The following is a 24,262-nucleotide window of genomic DNA, read 5'->3' as shown; positions in this document are numbered from 1 at the left end:
AATTCACACTAAAAAAACAAAGCCTGTCAAAGAAAAAGAAAAACACGGCAGATTTGATCCAAAGTATATTAAAATTTGTTAGCCTACTCCAGTAACATTGCATATCTTACAAAACATGCTTTATTTCGTTGATGCAGCTGGATACAATACCGGTTTGATTAGTGGGAGAGGGTGATAAAAAAAACCCCCCAAACAAGCATTGAATCTTTCACTTATGCTAGTCATATTATATCAAAGTGTCAAAGACGTTGGGCGAAAATGGCTGCAGGTGATACAGACGCACAACTATTCCTTCAGTTTGTCAAGAAAGCCGCAGCGAGCTTAGATAGAGACAATGTCGTTTCCCATTAATTTATTATGGACAATAATGACACACATACAGCTAAACTTTTAAGATATTACTTACACAGCCACACGAGGCACAGGTGTCATATCCTTCCCTTATATCACTCATTCTTGAACCCCCTAGAGGAATGTTTTTCAAAGTTAAATAGTTTGGCTAAAAGAAACCCTGGTCTCTCTGCTGATGAAGCTGTAAAACGTATTATGCTTTGTAGTAAGCAAATCTGTAAAGAAAAGTATGAATGTTAGGCTGATAACAGTATTATTATTTTTTAAATAATTGAAATGTAGACTTTTTTTTCAAATTAAACCTGTGTCTACTTCAAAAGATTGATTCGAGTTTCTCATTTTTGTATGCAAAACCCTGTATCTCCCTTTCTTTTTAATGATTTGAAAGATTGAAACTACGAATGTAGGTCATGTGACCCATTTTCTTCCAAGCTTTTTAAATATAAAGAAGAAAGATACAGCAACCTGGCTTGAAAGTCATGAGTCTAGCTTGTCATCATTACCTATTAAAATGTCAAAAAGATTACCATACGATGTTTTATCGTACATTGCAAAATACATCGAAAGGGACACTCAGTTGACGTGTGCAGTAGTTTGTAAACAATGGACAGAACCATTTCTAGATGCGTATTGGCATTACCCATTTATCAACAGTAAAGCATTAAAGTCCCTTTGCAAAAAATCCAACCGTAACAACGTCCATCTAAGGAACTTACATCGCACGCGGGGATTAACTACTTACTACCTAACAGAGAAAGAAATGAAGCTTTTCCCAACACTACAGCAAATTTACCAGAACATAAACCACGTTGAATACATTGAAGCCACTGATTACGAGCCAATTTTGAATACTACCGATTGGTCTCCCTGGAAGTCATTGAGACGCCTGAAAATCGATTATGACTATACTTGGACAGAACTAGTTCGAGATATCTTGTTTACTCTATCACCATTGACTTCCCTGGTTCATTTTATATTCAAGACAACTTCTTCGCACGATGATGATATTAAAGGGTTGCATTTAGAGTGGGAAGACATGGAGCTGCTTCACGACTACTTACCACGACTGGAGTATTAGAGTCAGTAAAAGAAATTGCTCCGGCAAAGACCATCAAAGAGGTGTGCTTTGACAACGATTCCCTTTCTACACCCTGGATGTTTTACTTTGCTTGCAAGTACCCAAATCTACAAACCATCAGATTCAAAGATGGTTATAGATCTCCAGAATCTATTGAGGAAGATTACGAGCCAAAATACTACAAAGATGACCTCCAAATACTATCATGCCTTGACCAATTCTTTCCTTGTTTGAAGTCAGCACATATATTTACAGAATCCTGGAACGGTTGGCCATTTTCTTTATTCACCTCGTCTCTTAAACATTTCGGTGTAAAGCTAGAGTTTCTTAACTACGGTACAAACTCGTTCGGTCCAGACTGGCTGGTTCATTCAAACAGATGCTTGCAACCTGTGGCAGACTCAGTACAGACTATGAAACTAGATATTGCGTATGCCGATGACAATAAACTACGTACGAACGATTTTAATTTATATCCATCACTGGTTAAATTACGCATTACCCTCCGGTCTCGACCCAGAATAAACATTATCCTGGATAAATGTCCAAAATTACGGATATTAGATTTGAGCCAGGGTGAAGCGTTAAGTCTCTCAAATTATGCAAAGCACAGCCAAAACCAAAGCCTCAGTATACATCCATTGCGAAGATTGAATGCCCAATCTACATCTATCCACCCAGAAATTTTTAAATACCTATCCTTCCGATGTCAACAACTTTTGGACCTGAAATTATGCAAAATTAATTTAATTGAAGGTGATTGGCTCAAAACTGGACAGCTACACATGGACATGCTGTTCTCACAATTGAACACATTCGAGCTTGCCCAAATACATTTCTCCAAACAAAAAACCTTTAAATTATTTGCCATTGCGCAAACCGAGAATACCAATACCAATTCCACTTCCAATACCAATACCAATACCAATCCCGATACCGATATCAATCTGCCGGAGCAGAGCAACCAGCCACAATTGACCCAGTTAAAGTGGTATCACGTATGTTTGGATAACTCCAGTGGAAAACAAAAAGCTGCCATATGGGAACTTGGGAGTCAGGACATCGACTTTGCTCAGAGATATTACGAAAACTTTCCGGAAAACCAAGCACGCGATCAAGCCCACGACCAAGAGCAGGAGAACTTACCGCAACCTTCGGCTACAGGGCTGATACCAAGAAGCGATTGGCAAAAGGATCTTCAGTATGGTGTTATTATTATTCGAGTCAAATCTGTCAAATACTTTATTTTCGATAGCATCTTACTAAAGACATAGTGATACTGACACGATGGAAAACGAGCCACAAAAATAAAATAAAATAAAAAGTAAATCACCAAGTAAAATTGAGATGACACCACTAAAAAAAGACGGGGCGATTCAGAGAGTAGTTTTGAAAAATGCTTGTGTTTTTTTTTCTCTCTCATAACGTGAGGTAGAAAAAATTACCATTCATTATGTGAATATTATATATATATTTGTAGGAAAACTAATTTTAATCGATTTAATTATCCTGGTCTGGTTCACGAATGGTTCAAAAGATGATTGTATTTTTGGGAGGCCTTTCCAGCATGGTCACAAAGGTATATTGTCGCTTGTAATTTTAAAGACGCTTGCAAGGACTGGTCAACCAAAGCTTTGGTTTCGCTTATATCATTCTTTTTTTGAATATAGGCTCAATTTACATGTCTTTTTTTTGCTACCTCATTAAACCATATCGTAAATTCAGCCTCAAAGGCCATGATAATAATTGATAACATCTTACAGGCCCGACATAGACAGGAAGAACATGACTTTAGTAGCTAAAAGAAAAATCCTTTGAAAAGAAGTGTCTATATTGACGAAAGTGACACATTTTTGGCTGGGACTTACTTTTGATTGTGGCAGTTTAATGGCATCGGTGTTTTTCTAAAAAAAAAAAGAAAAAAAAGAAGAAGAAGAAGCGTACATACTATGAAAAAGCTGGTTTTCTTGGTAGCTTTTTTATAGTCACCATTAGACTTGTTAGAATGTTGGTAAAAAAAGAGCCAGACCTTCATACCTTCACACCCCACCTCATCTTACTTCCCTTTCATATTTCTCTCAAATATTTAAAATAACTTTACACACACTGATATACATTTATATATATATATATATATATTAATCAGTTCTCAAAGATATTTTTTGAAATGTCTAGATTTGAAGAAATATTCCCGCAATCAATGTCTTTCCTTCTTCTTCCTAGTGACCTGTAATTCTGTTCTTTTAAATACATCCCATTTTTAGATTTTTGGCTTTTTATTGCTAATATTTACTAGAACCAATATATATATATATTCTTTCTTTCTATTCTCATTAATACAGCATGATAGGTTTATGGAGAAGGAAGGAAGGAAAGAATGATTTAAATTTCGGGTCCGTCCGGTCATCTACTGCACCAAGTGTTACAAGGTCCAAAATGAAGATTTTAGCCAATTAAACCTGTTTCTCAAAGAGCCAAGAATCTAAAGGCTATAATATAAGTTAAAATAAATAAGAATCATAGATAAAGAAGAAGAAAGTACTACTATTACTACTATACATTCTTCAGTCCAGATGGTCTGAGTGTGGTGGTGTGTGACTGTAACATACAATCAACACACCTGGTCAATCTCCTGCTCATGGCTTCTTTGACTCCGCTGTTCATACAACACTTAATAAATTCAAGATAGAGAACATATGACATTTGAATTAAAGAAGTGTAAATTCGAGTATCTGTAGAGTGATTGATATCAAGAGATCTCAACAAAAGACACACCCAAAGATATATATATATCTGGTAGTACAAAGAGAAAGATGGATTCTGGTAATGAAACTTCACAGAGTACTGATGGTTCATTAATATACTTTGTACAAGAGATAAATGCTGTTTATTTTAAGCCATACAGGAAATCTTGAACAAAAAGAGAAATAATAATAATAGAAACTTTATTTATTTATGTATTTATTTTCCTGCTTAATAATACACTTGTAGAGAATTATTCTCGTCTACAAAGAGGCTTTGATATAATTGAATATTCAATGTGAATAATATGCTGACTGTATAAAGCAGTAAAAGGAACATATACGAGTGCAGAAGATGGGGCAGTTAAACAAGCACTATACATTTATATATATATATATATATATAAGAGAAAGAGAGAGAGAGTTTATTGCTAGGCCAAAGATTGATCTTAGGTTCCAGATTTTGATCTTCGGCTCCGGATTTTTTTTATTTATTTTTTTAAAAAAAAAGAAACTGTATTTGGAATATTGTGTAAAGTAGATTTGAAACCTCCTCCTTCTTCTTTTTCCACGTCAATGATTAATTTCAATCGTTTGATGAACTTGAGCTGAATACTGTTCAGTACAAGGAAGTATTACTTTAAAGGGTTTGCAAGAGGACCCTTATCTGAGTTAAGTATAACTTTGTTTTTTGTAGTATGTCATACGTTTCGATTGTTATTTGCTAATATATTTAAAGGAGAATTATATTAAAAAAGAGTAATTTATCGGTATGATTTCATTAAATGGAGTGATTGGATATGAATATGCATTGACTAGAAAGATATACTAATAAGCAACCTGTCAATTTGATCCAAGATACTCTAATGTCTTATATGAACAACTTCTTCTATTAAAAAAAAAGTATTTAAAATAGAATATGACTCGGTGCTGGTGCATTAGAGTCATTAAGTGCGACAGGTGGAATGTGTAGGTGTGTTGTGAATAGATCTATCCATATAAAATTTGTAGTTCTAGAGCCTAATCCATATCTGTTTGTATTCCAATTTATCTTGGTTTTCTTTTTTTTTGGGATTATTTCCAAAGTTGCCTTCTAGTGCAATTTGTACCTCTATTGATCTGTGCACTTTGTCAGCTAACAATTTTTATTATTATTATTTTATTTCGTTTTCTTCTCTTCATTTACAACCACCATTCGAATCTCCAGATACTTCCATATCCAATATTAAACCTGGCTCAATTGGAACAAATTTCCTATATATATATATATATATACATAATATATGTAGAAACAGAAATACCCTTTTGACAATTAAGGTCTGCTTTTTATTTATAAATATTCAACCAAATGTATTTAGATTTTAGATCTCCGGTGATTGCATTTTGTTTTAAGATCCGCAGTTTTGGGACCGTATGCACTGTATTTTGCCTCTTCTTCTCCTTTTTTATTTATTTATTTATTTAAATAAATAAATAGTAATAAAAAGAAAAGTATATTTGCGCGCGCGTAACCATGTTGCAACCAATCAGTCAACTTTAAAGACCATTTTTGTCATTCTCTTCCAGTCTAGGATTTCTTTATTTGGTGATACTTTATTTTTGCTTTATTTATTTATTTATTTATTTACTTTTGCTTTCTCCGAGCCTTGACGATCTCTTCTGTTTTCTCCTGGTTTTTTTTTGCTTGCTAATATATACCAAATAAAGACTAAACGCATCTTGAGCGTATGATGATAATAGCATATATATATGCATATTCTTTTATCAAGGGAAAAGGGTTATTATCACAAGGAAAGATGCGTTTAAATTCACGATCAAATGTGCGTTCCCATGGCTACATCATCAGTCTGTTCAGTTCAATTTAGGTTGGGTTGATTTACCTTAAAAATAAAAATATTAACAGGAAAGAAAGAGGCGTCAAGAGTTTCAAGTTTTCCTTTTTTGGAGAGTGAGGGGATGGTCCATTCTCTTTGGTTTGTGGTCTGTCACACCTTTCTTTTTGCTTTCACTTGTCCGGAAAAGAGAAAGATCCATAGATCAAACTCCGGTCCATTGCTTCTAATGCGGGGAATCTCAAACTGTGCCCTCCTTTTTCTTCTTCTTCTTCTCTTTATATTTCTTTCTTCACTTCTCCTCTTCTACTTACACTTCTTTATTTCATTTTCTTGCTCCAAAAAAAAAAGATGTCTACATCGCCACCTGAAAAAGACCGCACCAAAAAGCGCAAAAAAGTTTCTCTTGGTACAGAAATATTTAAGATTAATGATAGATTTTTGTTAATATGTGGATCCACCCATTAATATGCATATATATATATATATATTCATATTCATATACACATACACATACGCACACACTAAATGACTTGCTAATATATATATATATATATATATGTATATATATATATAATCAATGCCATATACAAACTTCTTTATTCTAAAAACAGCATGTGTATTCTGTAGAAGATCACATATGACTTGCGACGATGGTAATAAATAAAAACAAGAAATAAAAACAAGAAATAAAAATGTTTACTTTCTGTACTTTTTTCTTGTTTTGTTTTTGTTGTTGTTTTTTTTTTGGAAATTATTACTGTTATTATTTGGTAGGTCGACCTTGCCAACGATGCACCAAACGTAATATTGGTCACAAATGTTATGACACTCCCCGTCCAAGTGCCAAGAAGCGTGCGTCTGCTACTCTAGATATTATCTCACCAGTTTCAGCAGACGACAAACTAGTTATCTGGGGCAAGTATAAAATAGCTATAAATTATAAATTATACTCTTATTTTTATTTTATTTTTTACAAGAGAGAGAGAGAAATATATATATGGATATATAGAAATACACACATTTAGATTTATATATAGTGGCTTGTGCACCATTTGAATGGCGTGGGAAAACAAAATAGGAAAGGTGGGGTAAAAAGAAAAAGAAAGAAAACAAGATTTACTAAAATAATAAAAATAAAATTTTGTACACACTTCTTTATATATACAAAATAATAATTACAATAACAGATACTCCTTTAACGAAATCAAAAAGTCTTCTTGAATTCAATCCCAACAGCGACTCTCCTTTTGAAGAAAAGTATGTAAAGAAAAGAAAGCAAACCAAAGGAAAACATGAACCATACATTTTTTATAATCTTTTTTTTTTTAACCTGATTGAATTAACTATATAAATCATATAAATCGTATTATATTCAGTGTCAATGAGTCCGTGTCCAGAGAGAGGCGCGAAAGTATGCGAGAAAATTTCTTTCTGATCGCTGCCGATCCTACTGACGGAAATATCGAAGACCGTCTCAACCAAATAATCAATGCAAAGTATGAAGCAGGCTTTCTTAAACCATACAACTACGTCAATGGATATGCTCGTCTTCAAAGATACATGGATCAACAGTAATTATATATAGATACACTCTACATTTAATTCACTAGCAGTAATGAACCATTTGATTTATTCTATTCTTTTAAAAAAAAATTAGTATGTCTTCTAATACCCGTCGACGAATCCTTAATGTAATGGGTACCTTTCGACCAGCATTTCGAGAAATCGCTCAGTCCCTGACAGATATTGACCTTATTCTTGTCGAAGAAGCATTTGAAAGACTATTACTTGTAAGAATTTAAACATGAATATAAACACAATTTATAGTATCCTTTTGACAAGATCAAAAACAAATATGAAACACTCTCTCCCTTTTTTTTTTAACAATTTTCTTTCAAAAAAAAAACACACATATAGGATTACGATCGTGTCTTTAGTGCAATGGCAGTACCAGCCTGTCTCTGGCGAAGAACAGGCGAAATTTACAAGGGAAACAAGGAATTTGCTTCTCTAATTGATGTTCCAGTTGATCAACTAAGTGATGTAAGTCAATTATAAGATATACTGTGTATATGTATGTGAATATTAATTAACTAATTAATTCATAAATAAATAGGGAAAACTATGTATTTATGAAATTATGGCTGAAGAATCAATTGTTAATTACTGGGAGGTAAAGAAATAGTAATAACGATGACTATAGACTTCAACTAACCAAAGGTCCTGTTAATAAACACACGATTTAATATTGTAGAAATATGGTAATATTGCATTTGATCCTCGGCAAAAGGCTGTCCTGACTTCCTGTCTCTTGCGAACAAAGAAAAAATCAGTCGTTTTATCTTGCTGTTTTTCATTCACGATTCGAAGAGACCGATATGACATGTAAGCAAACTGTCTATTAATTACTATTGTTGTTTAACTTCTTTCTTTCTTTAAAAACTAAAAAATACGATATAGACCCGTAAGTTAATGTTTCAATATTGAAACGACTTTTCTTTCTTTTCTTAAAAAAACAATTACACAATATTAACCTAAAATAATAATGATGATAATCAGCAATTGTTATCATTATCATTATCATTATCATTACTGTTGATAAATGATAAATGATAAACTATAATAACCTTTTGTTCTTACTCTTATTATTTCTATTATTATCTGTAGACCATAATAGTAGGCAATTTCCTACCCATTGAAATCCAATCATAGCACACGCTCTTCCCCTCTCCAAAACCCAAAATCCTCCAACCTCTTTTTGTATTCTGTATTACACCATCCCTTCACCCTTCTCATTTTTTTTTTTAAAAAAAAACCTTTTTTCTTATATATTCTTCTTTCTTTATTTTTGCTTTTTTAAATAACAAAATAACTCTTCGCACAATTCACAATTCACAATTCACATATTAAATTACATATAAGGAAAGACAGGAATTACACATAATTATATGTGTAATGTAGATGTGTGTGCATAAAAGGAAGTAGCTGAATTATTACAAGTATTTTATTGATTTATTATTATTTGTTTGTTTGTTTGGTTGGTTGGTTGTTTCATGATTGGGAATCTATGGCTTGCCCCAATCCTTTCAAGATGGCTGCCAAGCCCCATGCACCAGCATCGGGAAGTCCAGATGTCAAAACATCTTCTGTGGCCAGATAGGAGGCTCTTCCCATCTTGGCTGTCAGTCTACGTGTAGACTCTGCTCCCTTTAATCCCGCCTTGACTGCATCATCAACCGACATTTCCTTGGACCCAAGTGCATTGACAAATGGTGTCAGTACATCCATCAGAGTACGGTCTCCAACTCGTGCCATTGTGTACTGCTGAAGAATCAACAGAGCATGGCGGGCAGCTAAAGTTATATATATATATATATATATACATAAGTATAAGTAATAATCCATGACTGTGTTTTGGTTTACCTGTTGCCCACAATACACGATTATCTTTTGGAACAGGTGATTGTTGAAGACCGGCTGCAAGTGCATTGAGAAAGATACAGTAGATTGCAGATGAAGTGCCTCCAACGGTACGTTCTATTGTGTCTGCCAAGCCAATAATGGTGTCAGATGCCGAACTAAGATCCAGACTAGGAAGAATCTTGAGAATGGCTACATAATTGATTATTGGTTATTGTTACTATAATGCATATGCGCATATATATATATATATATCCATTACCTGTCGCGGCTGCTTTGAGAGTGTGTCCACAATCACCATCACCAAGAATTGTGTCAAGTGATGTGATCTCTGGCTCTACTTCAATCACAGCATGGGCAGCAGACTCAATAACAGCCTTGATAACCTCAGGATCTAAAATAATAAATACGTATATAAGCTATATAAGCTATATAAGCTATATACTAACTTTGGGGTATTTGAAGTGTTGCTGGTTTATTGGTCAGACTAGGCTGCACAGACGACAATGATTCTTTTGTGGTCACAAATTCATGGGCTGGTGCAAGTGGCCAACCTGCAACCTTGACAGGATAATCCAGCAACTCCAACATCTTGGGGTCCACTATTTTTAGCAGCGTCAGTGAAAATCCAGGCATGTTCAGACTGGTCACAAATGGGGCTGCCAGGACACGTTCTAGGCTGAGATGAGATTTTGTGAGGATGTAGTCCACGGCTTCTTTGACTGCGCCATTGAATTCAAGCATCGATGTTCCGCCCAGGTTGTTGACAAACAGGACTATCTTGTGGCTCTGATGGTCGGCTTTGTTGAATGGCAGGTCCAGGTAGGAGCGCTCGGGATCGTCCTGGTCGATAAGGATGTCCATCATGGTGGCTACCAAAGCTTTTGTGGACGTCAGAGGTGTCTTGAGGAACCCGGGTTCGTTGTGGATACCCATACCAAGCTCAATCTCATTTGGACCCAGGCTGGCGAGGTGGCTGTCTGCAGAACTTCCTGGAACATGGCAGTGGTCCAGAGCGACACCCAAGGTAGCAGCATTTTTAATACACATCGATCCCATTTGAGACACCTCTTCCAAACGAGCACTATGAATAGTAGTTTTATAAGTTGGATATTATACTGTAGATTATAGATGACTATAGAGTCTTATCATTTAAATAAATATATAATTGTACACTTTGTAGTGTTTGTACTTTTGATTTATTTATTTATTTACCCAGTAGCAGCCATTGCACCAGCCAGTTTGATAACCAGTGTAGTGGCAGCCAAACCTCGCCGACCAACCTTTGAACCTTTTGTGCGGCCAATCGACACGTCGTCGTCAACTATAATCATCGTGACCTTGATTCTCTTTGCTTTTGCCCGCTCAACAGCCAGTCCAAAGTTGAGACAATCCCCAGTGTAGTTCTTGACAATCACAAGAGTGCCATGAGGAGATTGGACACGTTCAATTGCAGCCAGAACCTGGCTTGATGATGGTGATGCAAACACATTCCCACACACTGCAGCAGTAAGCATTCCACTGCCCACACTTCCCGAGTGAGCAGGTTCATGACCAGAACCACCGCCTGCAATCATCGTAACCTGAGACTTTGCAATCTCATCAACATTTGCACAGTAGATGACTAGAGAGTATTGTTATTGTTAACATTAATAACATACTTTTCTTTCACATTTTTTTTTTTTGCTTTCTTCCTTTATTAAATTTATACATTACCATTGTGTTTTGAATCTAAACGGAGATGAGGGTATGCATAGCATAGTCCTTGAAGGCTCTCTGTGACCAACTAGCGTACATTATTATTATATATATATATATATATTTACACAGATTTATAATTCAATTTTTATTATTATTATTATAAATATTAATATTAATATTATTGATCTTGATCTTGATGTTATTATTATTCAAAGAAGTATCGTTATTGTGCCTTATCTATTAAATATATTTATATATCTATTCTTTTTTCTTTCTTTTAATAAATACCGTATTTGGATCGTTCAAGAGGTGTTTTTCTTAATAATAAATTTTGTAAGCAGTCTATTTGTTTTTCTTTCCTTCTTTCTTATTTAATACTTGTATATGCATGTGTATCTGGTTTATTGATATAAGCTTACTTGGATATAAAGTATGTGACATGGTGTAAAGAAGTAAGATTGTCTGTGTGACCTCATCTTTCTACTGTTGTATATATTTATATTTGTATTTATATATATACTTACTTTAGTGATTCTGGAAGGTACAGTTGTACACCTAGTAGGGGAGCCAATGGCACACTCTTCCAAGTAACTTGGAACTAAGAATCAAACCAGATGTCACCCAGTTATGCACTATACTATATTCAAAAAGAAGCTCTTTAATCTGACAAATCAAATATCTTATTTCTCCACATCACAATCATGGCGGGAGTTTTTTTTCTCTTCTTTTTCTTTATTTCATGCCTGTGTGTATACTGTGCCCAGAATACAATTATCTAATCAGCACAGTTCTTTATAAGTCTTTTGGCTGTCTATCTCTTCTTTTCTCTTTATTGCACTCAATCATTATTACTATCACTATCAATATAATTCCTTAATCATGTTCTAAACAATATTTATTGGATACTACAAGACATTAAAGGGGCTTTTGCTAGTAAATTACATCTTATATATGCATATTATATACATATATATATATATAGGGTGGTTCATGATCTTTCCCACATTCTTACCTTTCTTTACTTGCCATCATCTCAACAACTCCGCTAACAAGAGCATTTACTTTCTCTCTTTCTCAAATTACTGCACTAATTTTTAGCAGAAACTACAAATATATATATATATAATATTAGTACAAAGTACGCAGTATATATACTACACTAATTTTCAATTGAATTTATACGTATAAAGGATATATAGGCTTCAATATTTTGTGCAATATTTCTTTGACTTGTATATTTGCAGTTGATGATGCTATCTAAAAATGACTTTTGACTCTAGCAACGTTTTATGGTCATTAGCAAATGTTTCTGGTCCAAGCGACCCATTGACAAATTCTGCTGTTGATATGACCTATGTGTCATCGCCGATTTCTGCTAGGACATGCATATCTACTTGATCTCTCAATCCTTTATCAAGTAGTTTCCTTATTTGTGGAGGAGGAAATTATAGGTGTCCACACCTTAACAATATAGTATTATTCAGTGGTCTTTTGATATCTTCTCGTTCTTAACATAGATTCTGGCTTACCAAAGAGATAAATGCTACCAAGTACTATTAGAAGAGTTTACTTATTTGTTTCATAAGACTTACATGTGAGAATAAACTTCAAAACACGTCTCATTGGGAGTGAAGGCATATTGACTCTGTAGTGTGATAGAGAGTTGGTATGCCCCTATTATGAAATTGGTAGTCATCTACAGTCATCTCTGTTTAGTCTCGATGAATCATAAAAAGAAAAATATCAAAATTCTTTTGATGTGTTCGGGTAAGGATGCCATTCTTCTCGGGATTTAGACCCTATCTTTTATCCCCTCCCATGCATCTTCAGTAAACAAGGATTTTTGGGATCCTTTTGAATCACTGTTATTTGACGCTTGTTTCCATTTTAATTATGGGGACAAGATAGATTCTTTGATATGCTCTGATAGCCAGAAGATTTTATCTAGAGAAATATGGACTTTATGAATAAAGGTTTGTTAATAGAGAGGGTGTCTTCGAGCCTGAATTGCAAATGTTTGCAATTTTTTATTTTACGCGGCGAATTAAATTCCAATACTTGTTTTGCAAATTTCATGGTGGAGGCCATTTAGTGAGCATTTGAAGCCAAAAGTTAGGTAATCCCTGATTTTTTACTTCAAATGCTCACTAAATTTCTAGTAAAAATTGGGCTTATTTTTCCCACTTCAAAACAAAATGTACGATAGCCAGTAGCCTCTTCTTCATACTTACTTAATAAAATAGGCCTTGGAAAGTCAAGTTTATTAAGGTCTATTTCCTCTAAATTTCTTAGTATCAATGTTTTCAACTTATAATATTCATAACTGTGTCTGAGCTTTATTCTTATTTTTGATTGGGTTTTACAAATAATTATTTTTTAGTCATCTTGAAATTATCATAACTCGACACCCTCTCTAATGACTGTGCCAGACCATAAATTGTGGCCTTTCTTTTTTGGCGGCATAAAATAACTCTATCGGGTCCCTACGGATACATAATATTCGTAAAAATTTTCTGTTATGTTTTAAGAAAGAAAAAGAGTGCATGGAAATTATTTACCAATTGATGCTTTCAAGCTCTGGTGATATATAAATATGTAAAAGAAAGATAAAGACATGATACACATAAGAAGGGCTAATAAATAGCAAAACATCCTTGTAATCTTTTGCATAACTGGCTATTGTTGATATAATGCTTCATTATTATCCTTGTACGAGGCAGCATATTGCCCTGAAGGATTAAAGAAAGACACCGGACAACGAACACCGGGGGGATAGCCTGGTTAAATAGAAACGTCGGTCCCCGTAGAATCTTTGGGAGGGGGAAAAGTGTCGGGGCCGAATGATTAGCAAGTGTATACCTTTGTGTGCCAAATGCTTCCCATCACTGTAAAAGATGTGATGGAAACAATTTGGGGGTATATTTATGTAAGATAAGGTAAGGTAAGGTAAGGTAAGTATATGGGTTAATTGTATATGTCATCCTCAACCTATCTTATTATTTTTTTTACTTTTATTTATTTACATTTACGTAAATATATATTTCGATTGCCTTTTATGTCCTGTGTTGTACCTTGGTTACATTTATACTTTCCTATCCAATGATTTTATCCCTCGGCTTATTGGGCACCTTTCTCTTTCTTTCTTATGATTCTTCTTGTTCCTCAAGATCTATTATTATTATTATTATTATTATTATTGGTCTCATTCTTTTAGCCTACCACATTATATAGATAGAGACTTGAAATTGTAGACCATTGCCTTTAAGATTCAACCTTTTGAGACATATATATATATATATATTTCTATTTGTTTATTTCAGTTGATGTTGTGTAAATAATTACCAGTTGTTTTACAATGGGTACACATCTCCAAATACAGCATTTTCCTTTACGGTACTTTTCTCCTTTATATGTACATACACAAATGCATATGACTCTTACTTGTATTCTCACAGTAAATAAAGAAAAATAGCAATAAAGGCTTTCATTTCTTACCAAACGTGAAAATAGCAGATTATTTTATGTATATGAATAAAATAAAATAAAAAAAAGAGTGAAAAGATTGTACTATTATTATTATTATTTGTATGATAGTAAATTATAGTGCTAATAAACAGGTTACCTGATATACATGTGTTACATGGACTTGTTTGATGCAATCAATAATCGTATCTTATTAGATGAACAAGAAAACCCGGGTTTAATTATAGCAATAAATATAATTCACTTTAATTCAATTCAATTCAATTCAATTCAATTCAATGACATTGTATTGTATTTAATTTGTATCTTAAATCTATAGCTCTTCTAATCCAACTACAAATTTTTGTCTTTATTTTTTGACATAAAAATAATCTTTAAATTCATTGATTTTATTGTCATTGTTGTAGTGCTGGCAGTGACTAGCAGTGACTGGCAAAGTCTAGAGTTTTCTATCTATTGAATTATTAAAATAAAAATGAAAATAAAATATGTAAAATCAATCTGTAATAAATTTTATCTGTTTCTCTGTTTCTCATTTTCTATGTCAATCTTTGTGTCCAAAAGGTTAACTCTCTTGTTTTGTTTTGTTTTGTTATAACTAATACTCAGCCTCAGCCGTTTTGTCTATATAATTTCGTTTTTTGACAAGAGCTGTGCCGAGTTACTTTATGGTTCTATAGAATAGAAGGTCGGGTAGAATGTATATATATGTATCTCAGGAATGGAGCAGATTTCTAGCAGATTCCATATCCAGAAGATTCTGTCATTTTCAAATTTCTTATGCCATTATAATATCTGTTGTTGTTCTTGAATGAACAAATGACTGCATTGCATTGTATTGATGAAATATACGATATGTACCAAGTGTATTATATTCAGTTAATATAGTTTCTAATAAAGATTTCAAATTGATTCTTGATCTTCATAATATCATATTCATTTAATTTCAAGACATTAACATGGTATGTATTTGGAAATAAGAGCAAATTCAAATTCAAAAAGCCGAGGGTGAAGAGAGCACAGGTTGACTTTTTATACATCCAAATAGCGCCAAGGCTTGTACTACACATCTTGGTCCTGTCCTATAGAACCACAAATAGGACATGCGACAGTGCAACATCTCTCTCTCTCTTTTTTTTTTCTGGTTCACAGGATCCCATGTCTTTTAGTTTCTTTTTTCCTGACATGAAATACTATGTATTTATATACAAGTATTATAATAGGCCAATTATCTATCTATACATATAATACATATTGGTGTTTTACATACACCTATTATTGTCTAAAGAGATCAAAACGACTACAGCCTTTATGGTGCATAATATGTATATATATATATAATGAAAGAAGAAAGAGAAAGAGATAGAGATAGGACGATTATTGCATACTGGATTTGATCCATCAATGGGGACTTTCCCAACTGAGGCTGCTGTTGCGCAGTAAGTTTCCCAAAATATATTCTCATGTCTAAATCGAATGACTCCTGTGTAACCCTGTTCACACGAGGAAGAACTAAACTTGCTGCGACTTTAATATAAAAGTATAATATACAAAGAGAGTACGCAAGCCACCCAATCGAAATATACACCAAATACACCAAATACACCAAATACACCAAATACACCAAATACACCAAGTAAGATAGGCACACACACATATACACCAAAATATTTTATTATAAAAATTATATACATATTATATATATATGGATAAAAAAAAAATGGGGAGGTATAAAATAGAATCCGCAGTGCAGCCAAACGAGTCCTTTTGCCTTTTTATTACTTTTCCTCACTTATATTATAAATATATACTTTATTAAAAACCACCAGAAACCTTCAATCGGTATACAACAACCCACTTCAACTACAACTACCACAACCAATACAAAACACCTATCACTTTACTACCTCTACCTCTCTACCAAACGAACGTCTTTCTTTACCACTAAAGAAAGAAACTAAAGAAAAAAAAGTTTTTCTTTAAAAAAAATCACAGCATCTACATTGACATGTTCAGCAACCTTCAGTAACCCATAATTCTCACCCACCAAAACCCAAGCTACGAATCTCCATCGAATCTTCAACCAACTACAAACCAATTTTAAATACAAAAAAAAAGAATATATATATATAACTCAGCCTGCTTTGATCTTTATTTTCTTCTTCTTATTATTATTATTATAGTATTTCTTTATATATTTTTAATTATTTTGAAATACGAACAAAAGAACAACCAAACCGAACCAAACCAAACCAAACACAACACAACACAACTTCATCTATTGAATCCTCAGAATTTTGCCATCAACTGAACCGATTCTTTATCATTCGACAATCTACTCTTCTGACGATTCCTAAACCAATCTAGAAACCAACAAGCGACACCTCTCTCTTTCTCTCTCTCTCTCTCTCTCTCCCTCTCTCTCTTACACACAGCTCTATCATTGAAATGACTACCTCAGATATGCGCCTACCTGGTTTCCAACAGCCAGTGGGGACATTGGCTGTTCAAAACAATTGCCTCTACAATCCCAATCCCAACAAGGACTCCCCCTATCCTGGTCATTGCATTCAACCTTACTCCATGCCAGACACACCAACCAGTGCTGCGTTTGATACATACCAACCTTTACCTACACCCAACATCAACACCAACACCACCATAATTATTAATAATAATAGTAGTAGTAGTAATGGTATTACTAGCCTTACTACTCCTACCTCTACTCATGTTACTACCGATTCACCCGGTCAGCAACCCTGTACATATTCGATCCTGCCTTTTGAAGAGCAACCCTGTCCTAAATACCGTGAATTTCTCGAAGCATCTCGCCCCGAACGTACCCAAATGATCGAAAGACTTGTTGGTAAGTAGTTGCTTTTTCTTTCTCTTTTACTTTTCTTTGTTTCTTCCTTATATACACACACACACACATATATATATATATACACGCACAATATAAAATATTATAAAATAAAAGCGCACAATACATACAAAAATAAAAAGAAAAGAAAAATGTACAAAAGCAAATGTCTTTATATAAAACAAAAAGAAGAAGAAAAATGTATGTAAAAAAATGGTTGCTATAATGATTATCATAATCATGTTTTTCACTACCTTCCCCCTTTTTATATATATTTTATACTTCCCCCTATTTCCAAAAAAAAAAACAAGCAATTCTCTATCTGTCTATTTGGTTGTTTCAATATTCAGTAGATCAAGGTAATCTTTGCAAAGTCAACGTCAAACAGACCAAGAAAATTAGGACTCGTCGAATCCCTTTTCTCACTCTGTCTTTCTGTCGACCAAACAAGAAAAAGCCTTTATTATTATTTTTATTCTTATATACATATTTATATGTATATTTTCACACAACGCATACAATGCAATAAGAAGGATAAGAAGACGGAGAAAGAGACAGAAACAGCGAAAGAGTTGCCTTGACCTTGCAATGTATGAATATATATATGTGTGTGTATATATGTATTATCTCTTTCTCTCTCTCTCTCTCTCTGTGTGTGTGTATATTATATAGTATCACCTTTCTTTATTTCTATTACTATTTGTTTCATTTTATGTTTCAAAATTCCGTATATATTTCTATTAACAAACCTATTTTCATTTTATACACAAAAAAAACCAACAACAATAATTTATCATTATCATTTTTATATATATATATATTTAATTTTTTCTAGATACTGCAGCCGAGATTATCGATTCAATTTGGCAACCAAAGTTCCTTGTCGATCAAAGAAAAGTCAAGGTGATCCCTACAAAGGGCTTTATCCGCGAGATGCTTAGTCGCTCAAAGGCTACTTATTCGACTCTCCAGATCTGCCTGTTTTATCTCTTTCGTGTCAAGAAAGTCGTTCACGAGAAGCTCAGAAAGCGATTCACTCAACCAACAAATGTCAATAATGTCAATAATCATACTGTACATAATCATAATAACAAATCACCCCAACAATCATCAATTAACCGTACCGAGGATCTTATGTGCTGTGGCCGCCGTATGTTCATGGCTTCACTCATGCTGGCCTCAAAGTACCTCCATGACAAGAACTACCGCAACCGCGCCTGGACCAAGATTTCGGGTCTTTCGGTCAGCGAAATCAATGCAGCCGAAATGGCTTTTTTGAAGCTGATTGATTACAAGCTCTATGTGAGTAAGCCCACCTTTGATAAATGGTACACGCTTCTGCACAGCTACACTGCCAACAGGAAAATATAAAGTATATACATATATTTTTTTTCTATATATATATATATATATATATATATTTCTTTTCTTTTTCTTTTCTTCTTTCTATATATATTATATATATATATTATGGTTATCATTAATATTGCTATAATTTTCTTTTTGGTCTTTTTGGCTTCTTTATTTTTTCACTACTATTTTGTTTTATAACAAAATATCATTAAATACCAAGAAAAAACAAAAAAGGAAATATATACTAATGATATAAAAGAAAAGGAAAAAAAAAGAAAAAGAAAAATATATATATTTATATAGAAAATAAAGAATTTCTTATTATTATTTCTTTGGTGATTGAAAAAAAAAAATCAAAAATTGATTGGTCTAATTGTTTGTTTGTTTCCATAACAACAAAAGAATATATATATATATATATTTTTGTTCAATTGATTGCATATTTTATACTCACCATTTATTTCTCTCTATCTCTATCTCTCAGCCACTCAGTCTATTTACTTGTGTGGGAGTGTGTTTTATAGGTTGATTTTATATATAGAAATTGTATTTATGTTTCCGAAATATACACTAAAGAAAAGAGGGGTTGGTAATAAAAGCAGTAGATGGACACGTATATGAAAAAAAAAGTAAAAGAAAGAAATAAAGAGAGGATATTGAATATTTTGATATTTGTATTGTTAAATGATGATGATGATGTTGGTATTGATATACTTTGATATACTTTCTTTTGTGTTTTATATACCTTTTCTATTTACTTTATATTTCTTTTTCTTTTTCTTTTTATATGTACTGCTTTAGGCAACGGTGCGAACAACATCATCCAGAGCAGTAGCAAAGTAATTGACATTGGTGGTAGAAAGACCGGCCATGGAAATACGGCCATTGTCGGTCATGTAGATGTGATACTTTTGTTTGAGGACCGTGACCTGGTTCTTGTTGAGACCGGTAAAGGAGAACATGCCGATCTGGTCTGTGATATGGTTCCATTTGCCAGGTGTCTTGAGCTCGATAAGGCGGCCATAGAGTGCCTTGCGCATCTCGATAATCCGGTTGGACATGTACTTTAGGTTCTCCTTCCACTCGGCATACAACACAGGGTCGTTGAGCACAATGTCTACAATACGAGCACCATAGGCTGGAGGATTGGAGATCTCGGCTCTCTGCAGCTTTTCAATCTGGGAAAACACGGTGTTTGTCTCACCAGTGGATTTTGTGACGATTGTCAGATTTCCAGCACGTTCACCTAATAAAAATTTATTAATATTATTAATATACACTGTATGTATATAATTTCTGTCTACACTTCCTCCTTTTATATATATATATATATATATTTCACTTACCATATAGTCCAAAGTTCTTTGCAAACGATTGGGCAACAAACAACTCAAATCCTCGGTCAACAAAATAACGCACAGCCCAGGCATCGCTGTCCAGATCACCAGAGGCGAAACCTTGGTAGGCACAGTCAAAGAAGGGGAAATGGTTCTTTTTTTGCATCACGTCCGCAATTCCCTTCCACTGGTCTCGGGTAGGATCCACACCGGTTGGGTTGTGTGCGCAGGCATGCAGGATAAAGATTCCGCCATCTGGTGCCTGCTCCATGGCCTTTATCAGCCCGCTGTAGTCCAGGCCACGTGTGGTTGGGTTCCAGTAAGGATATTCCTTGACTTCAAATCCGACCATACTAAAGATATTACGATGATTTGCTGCACTCCCAACAAAACCAAACACAAAAAACAGAATTAGTATTTGAATATAGAGATCTTTAGAATAAAAATAAAAAAAAAACTTACCCCAGGTGGGATTGGAAATATAGACTGTACGGCTCTTTTTGTAAAATTGTGCCAAAAAGGCAGCACCAGTGTGATTCGCCCCTGTGCCAGAAATGGTTTGTACAGCTGCCACGCGGTTCTCTTTTATGGCCGGGCTGTCCTTGCCGAGAATTAAGCGTGCTGCGGCCTTTGTGTATGAGGGCTGACCAGCAATGGGTTGGTATTCATGATCAAGGCTTTCGTCATTGAACAAGATAGCATCAGCCTTTTATATATATATATAAAGAAGTGTAAGAAAGAAAGAAAGAAAGAAAAATTCATTGTATCACAAAAATCCATATTTTGATTTTGATTTGGCTTTTTATACCTTTTTGACTACAGGAAGTACGTATGGCTGGAGTTTGTCTGTACGAAAGGCACCAACACCAACATTGACTTTTTTGGGGTCCTTGTCTGCCTTGTACTGGGCAGTGAGATGGAAGATGATATCAGGAGGAGCAAGAGGAACAGAAGAAAATGCAGAAGCTACAAAGGTTTTATATAAATATAGATTGATATTAGTATTAATAAGAGAAAGGTTACAAAAGCAGACTAGAAAGACTATAGAGATGTCCGTCCTTTACCCATTGTGGTTGGAGTTGTAGATGAGTTGAGATGACTTGAGATTTGTCCAAGGCGGGATGAAAGAGGCGACATTTCAAACTAATAAAAACTTGATTTTTTATAGGTAAAATAAAATAAAATAAAATAAAATAAATATTTATACAAATATTTATACTAACAAATAAAAATAAAATTATTTATTTATTTATTTATTTATTTATTTTATTATATAAATTGTTGAATTTTTTTATTTAATAAATAAATAAATAAAATAATACGCGTTTGAGTTTTGGCCGGAATATAGATAGATATATTATATAGACACATTATATAGAAATGAGTATTGATGACTGCGACATGACTGTTACGAAATAGAGAGCAAAGAGTGAACTAGAATAATAACAACAACAATAAAAATCTTGCTTACAATTGAAAAACCCGTTCCTCATGTGAAAGCACACTTTAATTTTTGGTTTCTTTTTTTATTTTATGTTTATTTTTATTTTATATACATAATCCCTTTAGCTATTATGTGTAGCATTCATTGGGTTGAAATACAACTTATCAATTCTTGTTTATCTCCATGTCCTTTTTTCTTTCTTTGGTTCCCTGATTAAATAATGATAATTCTGTTCTTACAAGTGGGTGGGAATATTTTTTTTTTGTTATCTAAATTTCTTTATCTTTTATACGCTTTATTGTTTTTGCAATAATTGTTGGGATTTTTATTAAAAATAAATAAATCAAAACCAAAATGCTACGGCGGTGCTACTTGTTTGTAAAACATTTTATTTATATATATATATATATGTAATATTTCCCCAGAAAATATTGGCCAATCAATTATTACAAAAAAAAATTATTTATTTTTATCTTTATCACATCAGCAACAACAACAAAAAGATATATACATCTTTAAAAGAATGTGGCATGATATATGTATTATGTATCTACACATCTACATATATAGTAAGTATATCTTTGTAACTATATATAGAAATATCAAAAACATAAACCCATGGGATGAGTTAAATGGTTTAAATAAAAGTAAAAAAAAAAAAAACAAAACAAAACAAAATGCATTGGCCATCACAAAATTTTAACCCTGTACAACAGCTCCCCTTTCATTTATTCGAATCTCTAACCCTCCTTTCCTTCCTCCCACACACACACAAATGATAATAAGGAACCAGTACTAGTACTAGAGTACCCTTGCAATATTGTACATATGTGTCTTGATAGAGAGATTTGAGTCATTAATTAATAAGCATATGCTATTCGAACATTATACTGTGATTATTGCTATCAAGACTAAATTCAATTATAGCACAATAACAGCAAAATCAAAACAAGCTTTGTACATGTCAAGAGTTTGTCTATGCATCCTAATAATAATCAGTCGACTTATACCTACCATTATATGTATAACAACCAGTCTATCAAACAGTAGCTATAGTTGTAACTGCTGGTATATATGATACAAAGGTGTATCATTTATTATTATTATTTTGGGTTCTTTGTCAGAATACCTCTGGACTCTAATTGGCCAGAAGCGTGGGATTTTTCTTAAAAAAGAAATAAAAGAAAGTGTATAAAAGTATTTAACATCATTCTTTTGCTTCCATTTGTGTTGAAAGTCTCAGTAAGCATTCTATATATATATATATCTCAGATATTTACTCTATTCTACAATACACCATTATACATCTACAAAACAATAACAACAATACATCCTTTGTACTATGATTCACAAAGAATGACGATGGCCAGTATCCAATAGTATATATTATTCTACTCAGTTCAGTTTCCGAAAAATACTAAAGATATACAAGATCATCGTAAAGAAAGAATACTTAATTGTGTTAATTACTTGCGTATTTGCGTATTTGTGTATTTGTTTAATAGCAAGAATAACAGTAATAGTTTGGTTAACTAAATTAAATTAAATAAAATTAAATTAAATTAAATTATATGAACAATAATGACATAAAGAAGTACTAAATCCACTAAATTAATGTCAATTACTTAATAAAGAAAGAAAATTGCACCTTTTTTTTTGTTTGCACCTCTTCCTCATAATTCACCTCATCAACATTACCCTAAATCCCTAATAATTATCTTGGCTATAATTACCAATACTTCATTCAATATATATATTTATATATAAATAAATATATATTCTTTATAAAAAAAAATGACTCATTTTGTGAACCGAGCCGTAAAGATTTTTGAGTATCAATTGTTGGGATCTTTTTTTTTTCTTGGTTGCAAAAAAATAAATTAAAATCCGAATCATAATTACATCTTTTATATACTTTTCTTTAATTTGCACTAGTTAAAAATACAACAAGGTACAATAAATACAATAGATTTTAAAATGTACCTTATGTACCTCTATAGACACACATGTTAAAGATATGCACTCTTACTACACAAATATAACAAAATTCATCAATAGTAAGTAATTCACAAAAGAAATCTTCCTGGGAATACCTTTTCCCGTTTGGTGTGAATAGATTGTTTGCCTTTTATACACATAATATACACACTTCTTTAACAAATTTAGTCTTTTTTTTTTGTTAAAGAAAAAAAAAAGTATCAGCTCACCTTTCTTTCTTTTTTTAAAAAAAATATTTCTACACAACTTTACTTAATAGACAAAAAAGAAATTTTTTCAAACTTTTTTTCAGTTGTCCTGTGAGTAAAAGTGGGCATCGAAAATGGACTTTTTTGGTGTAAATAGCCCAATTTACAGTGGATCAAGATTTTATAGAGTGAAAATGTGGGATGTTTTGGTCAATATTTGAGCAATCGATGTCAAAAAATATTGCTAAGATGGATCTTGATGTGTCTAACCAGGTTGCCTATAGTTATAGAGCCTATTAGCTTTATGAATAGTGATTTACAGCTGATTTTCGGTGTAGAATTTGCCAATTTGATCAAAATGATCATTTTCATTGTTAGCAATTAAGATTTTTATAATTTATATCTCGACACAACAGCTTTATACAGCTAGGACATAGGTATTAAGACACTGCTAATTAAATAGTAGCTTT

General features: G+C 33.1%; 7 protein-coding genes across 7 annotated transcripts; 3 read left to right on the top strand and 4 right to left on the bottom strand.

Annotated features, from left to right (window-relative positions):
- Positions 1-862: 862 nt before the first annotated feature.
- On the top strand, positions 863-2,703 carry PHYBLDRAFT_69958 (hypothetical protein; the record flags this gene model as incomplete). Its single annotated transcript, XM_018442188.1, has 2 exons — positions 863-1,365; positions 1,386-2,703. 2 exons carry the CDS (start codon positions 863-865, stop codon positions 2,701-2,703), a joined length of 1,821 nt encoding a protein of 606 aa, XP_018289748.1.
- A 1,721-nt stretch (positions 2,704-4,424) lies between these two features.
- On the bottom strand, positions 4,425-5,888 carry PHYBLDRAFT_69957 (hypothetical protein; the record flags this gene model as incomplete). The annotated part of the gene is made up of 5 exons (XM_018442187.1): positions 4,425-4,545; positions 4,810-4,852; positions 5,357-5,424; positions 5,516-5,610; positions 5,799-5,888. 5 exons carry the CDS (start codon positions 5,886-5,888, stop codon positions 4,425-4,427), a joined length of 417 nt encoding a protein of 138 aa, XP_018289747.1.
- Positions 5,889-6,582: 694 nt separating this feature from the next.
- On the top strand, positions 6,583-8,717 carry PHYBLDRAFT_69956 (Zn(2)-C6 fungal-specific transcription factor; the record flags this gene model as incomplete). The annotated part of the gene is made up of 10 exons (XM_018442186.1): positions 6,583-6,658; positions 6,780-6,924; positions 7,218-7,262; positions 7,382-7,576; positions 7,663-7,795; positions 7,923-8,048; positions 8,122-8,178; positions 8,260-8,390; positions 8,466-8,469; positions 8,673-8,717. The coding sequence occupies 10 exons, from the start codon at positions 6,583-6,585 to the stop codon at positions 8,715-8,717; spliced, it is 957 nt and encodes a 318-aa protein (XP_018289746.1).
- Positions 8,718-9,056: 339 nt separating this feature from the next.
- On the bottom strand, positions 9,057-13,202 carry PHYBLDRAFT_57806 (hypothetical protein; the record flags this gene model as incomplete). The annotated part of the gene is made up of 7 exons (XM_018440255.1): positions 9,057-9,358; positions 9,429-9,617; positions 9,688-9,819; positions 9,875-10,509; positions 10,641-11,049; positions 11,142-11,211; positions 13,161-13,202. 7 exons carry the CDS (start codon positions 13,200-13,202, stop codon positions 9,057-9,059), a joined length of 1,779 nt encoding a protein of 592 aa, XP_018289745.1.
- Positions 13,203-16,405: 3,203 nt separating this feature from the next.
- PHYBLDRAFT_182099 (cyclin) lies at positions 16,406-19,156 on the top strand. The gene is made up of 2 exons (XM_018438563.1): positions 16,406-17,475; positions 18,308-19,156. The coding sequence occupies exons 1-2, from the start codon at positions 17,058-17,060 to the stop codon at positions 18,841-18,843; spliced, it is 954 nt and encodes a 317-aa protein (XP_018289744.1). The 5' UTR covers positions 16,406-17,057; the 3' UTR covers positions 18,844-19,156.
- On the bottom strand, positions 19,149-21,302 carry PHYBLDRAFT_182098 (hypothetical protein; the record flags this gene model as incomplete). The annotated part of the gene is made up of 5 exons (XM_018438562.1): positions 19,149-20,071; positions 20,172-20,537; positions 20,625-20,868; positions 20,971-21,128; positions 21,227-21,302. The coding sequence occupies 5 exons, from the start codon at positions 21,297-21,299 to the stop codon at positions 19,623-19,625; spliced, it is 1,290 nt and encodes a 429-aa protein (XP_018289743.1). The 3' UTR covers positions 19,149-19,622.
- A 1,407-nt stretch (positions 21,303-22,709) lies between these two features.
- Positions 22,710-24,164, bottom strand: PHYBLDRAFT_73935 (hypothetical protein; the record flags this gene model as incomplete). Its single annotated transcript, XM_018442950.1, has 6 exons — positions 22,710-22,771; positions 22,948-23,023; positions 23,077-23,139; positions 23,583-23,600; positions 23,636-23,731; positions 24,063-24,164. 6 exons carry the CDS (start codon positions 24,162-24,164, stop codon positions 22,710-22,712), a joined length of 417 nt encoding a protein of 138 aa, XP_018289742.1.
- Positions 24,165-24,262: the final 98 nt, after the last annotated feature.

This window comes from Phycomyces blakesleeanus (assembly GCF_001638985.1).
Source record: "Phycomyces blakesleeanus NRRL 1555(-) unplaced genomic scaffold PHYBLscaffold_15, whole genome shotgun sequence".
Lineage (NCBI taxonomy): Eukaryota > Fungi > Mucoromycota > Mucoromycetes > Mucorales > Phycomycetaceae > Phycomyces > Phycomyces blakesleeanus.
The sequence above is the reverse complement of the archived record's forward strand: the minus strand, read 5'-3'. Positions and strand labels throughout refer to the sequence as shown.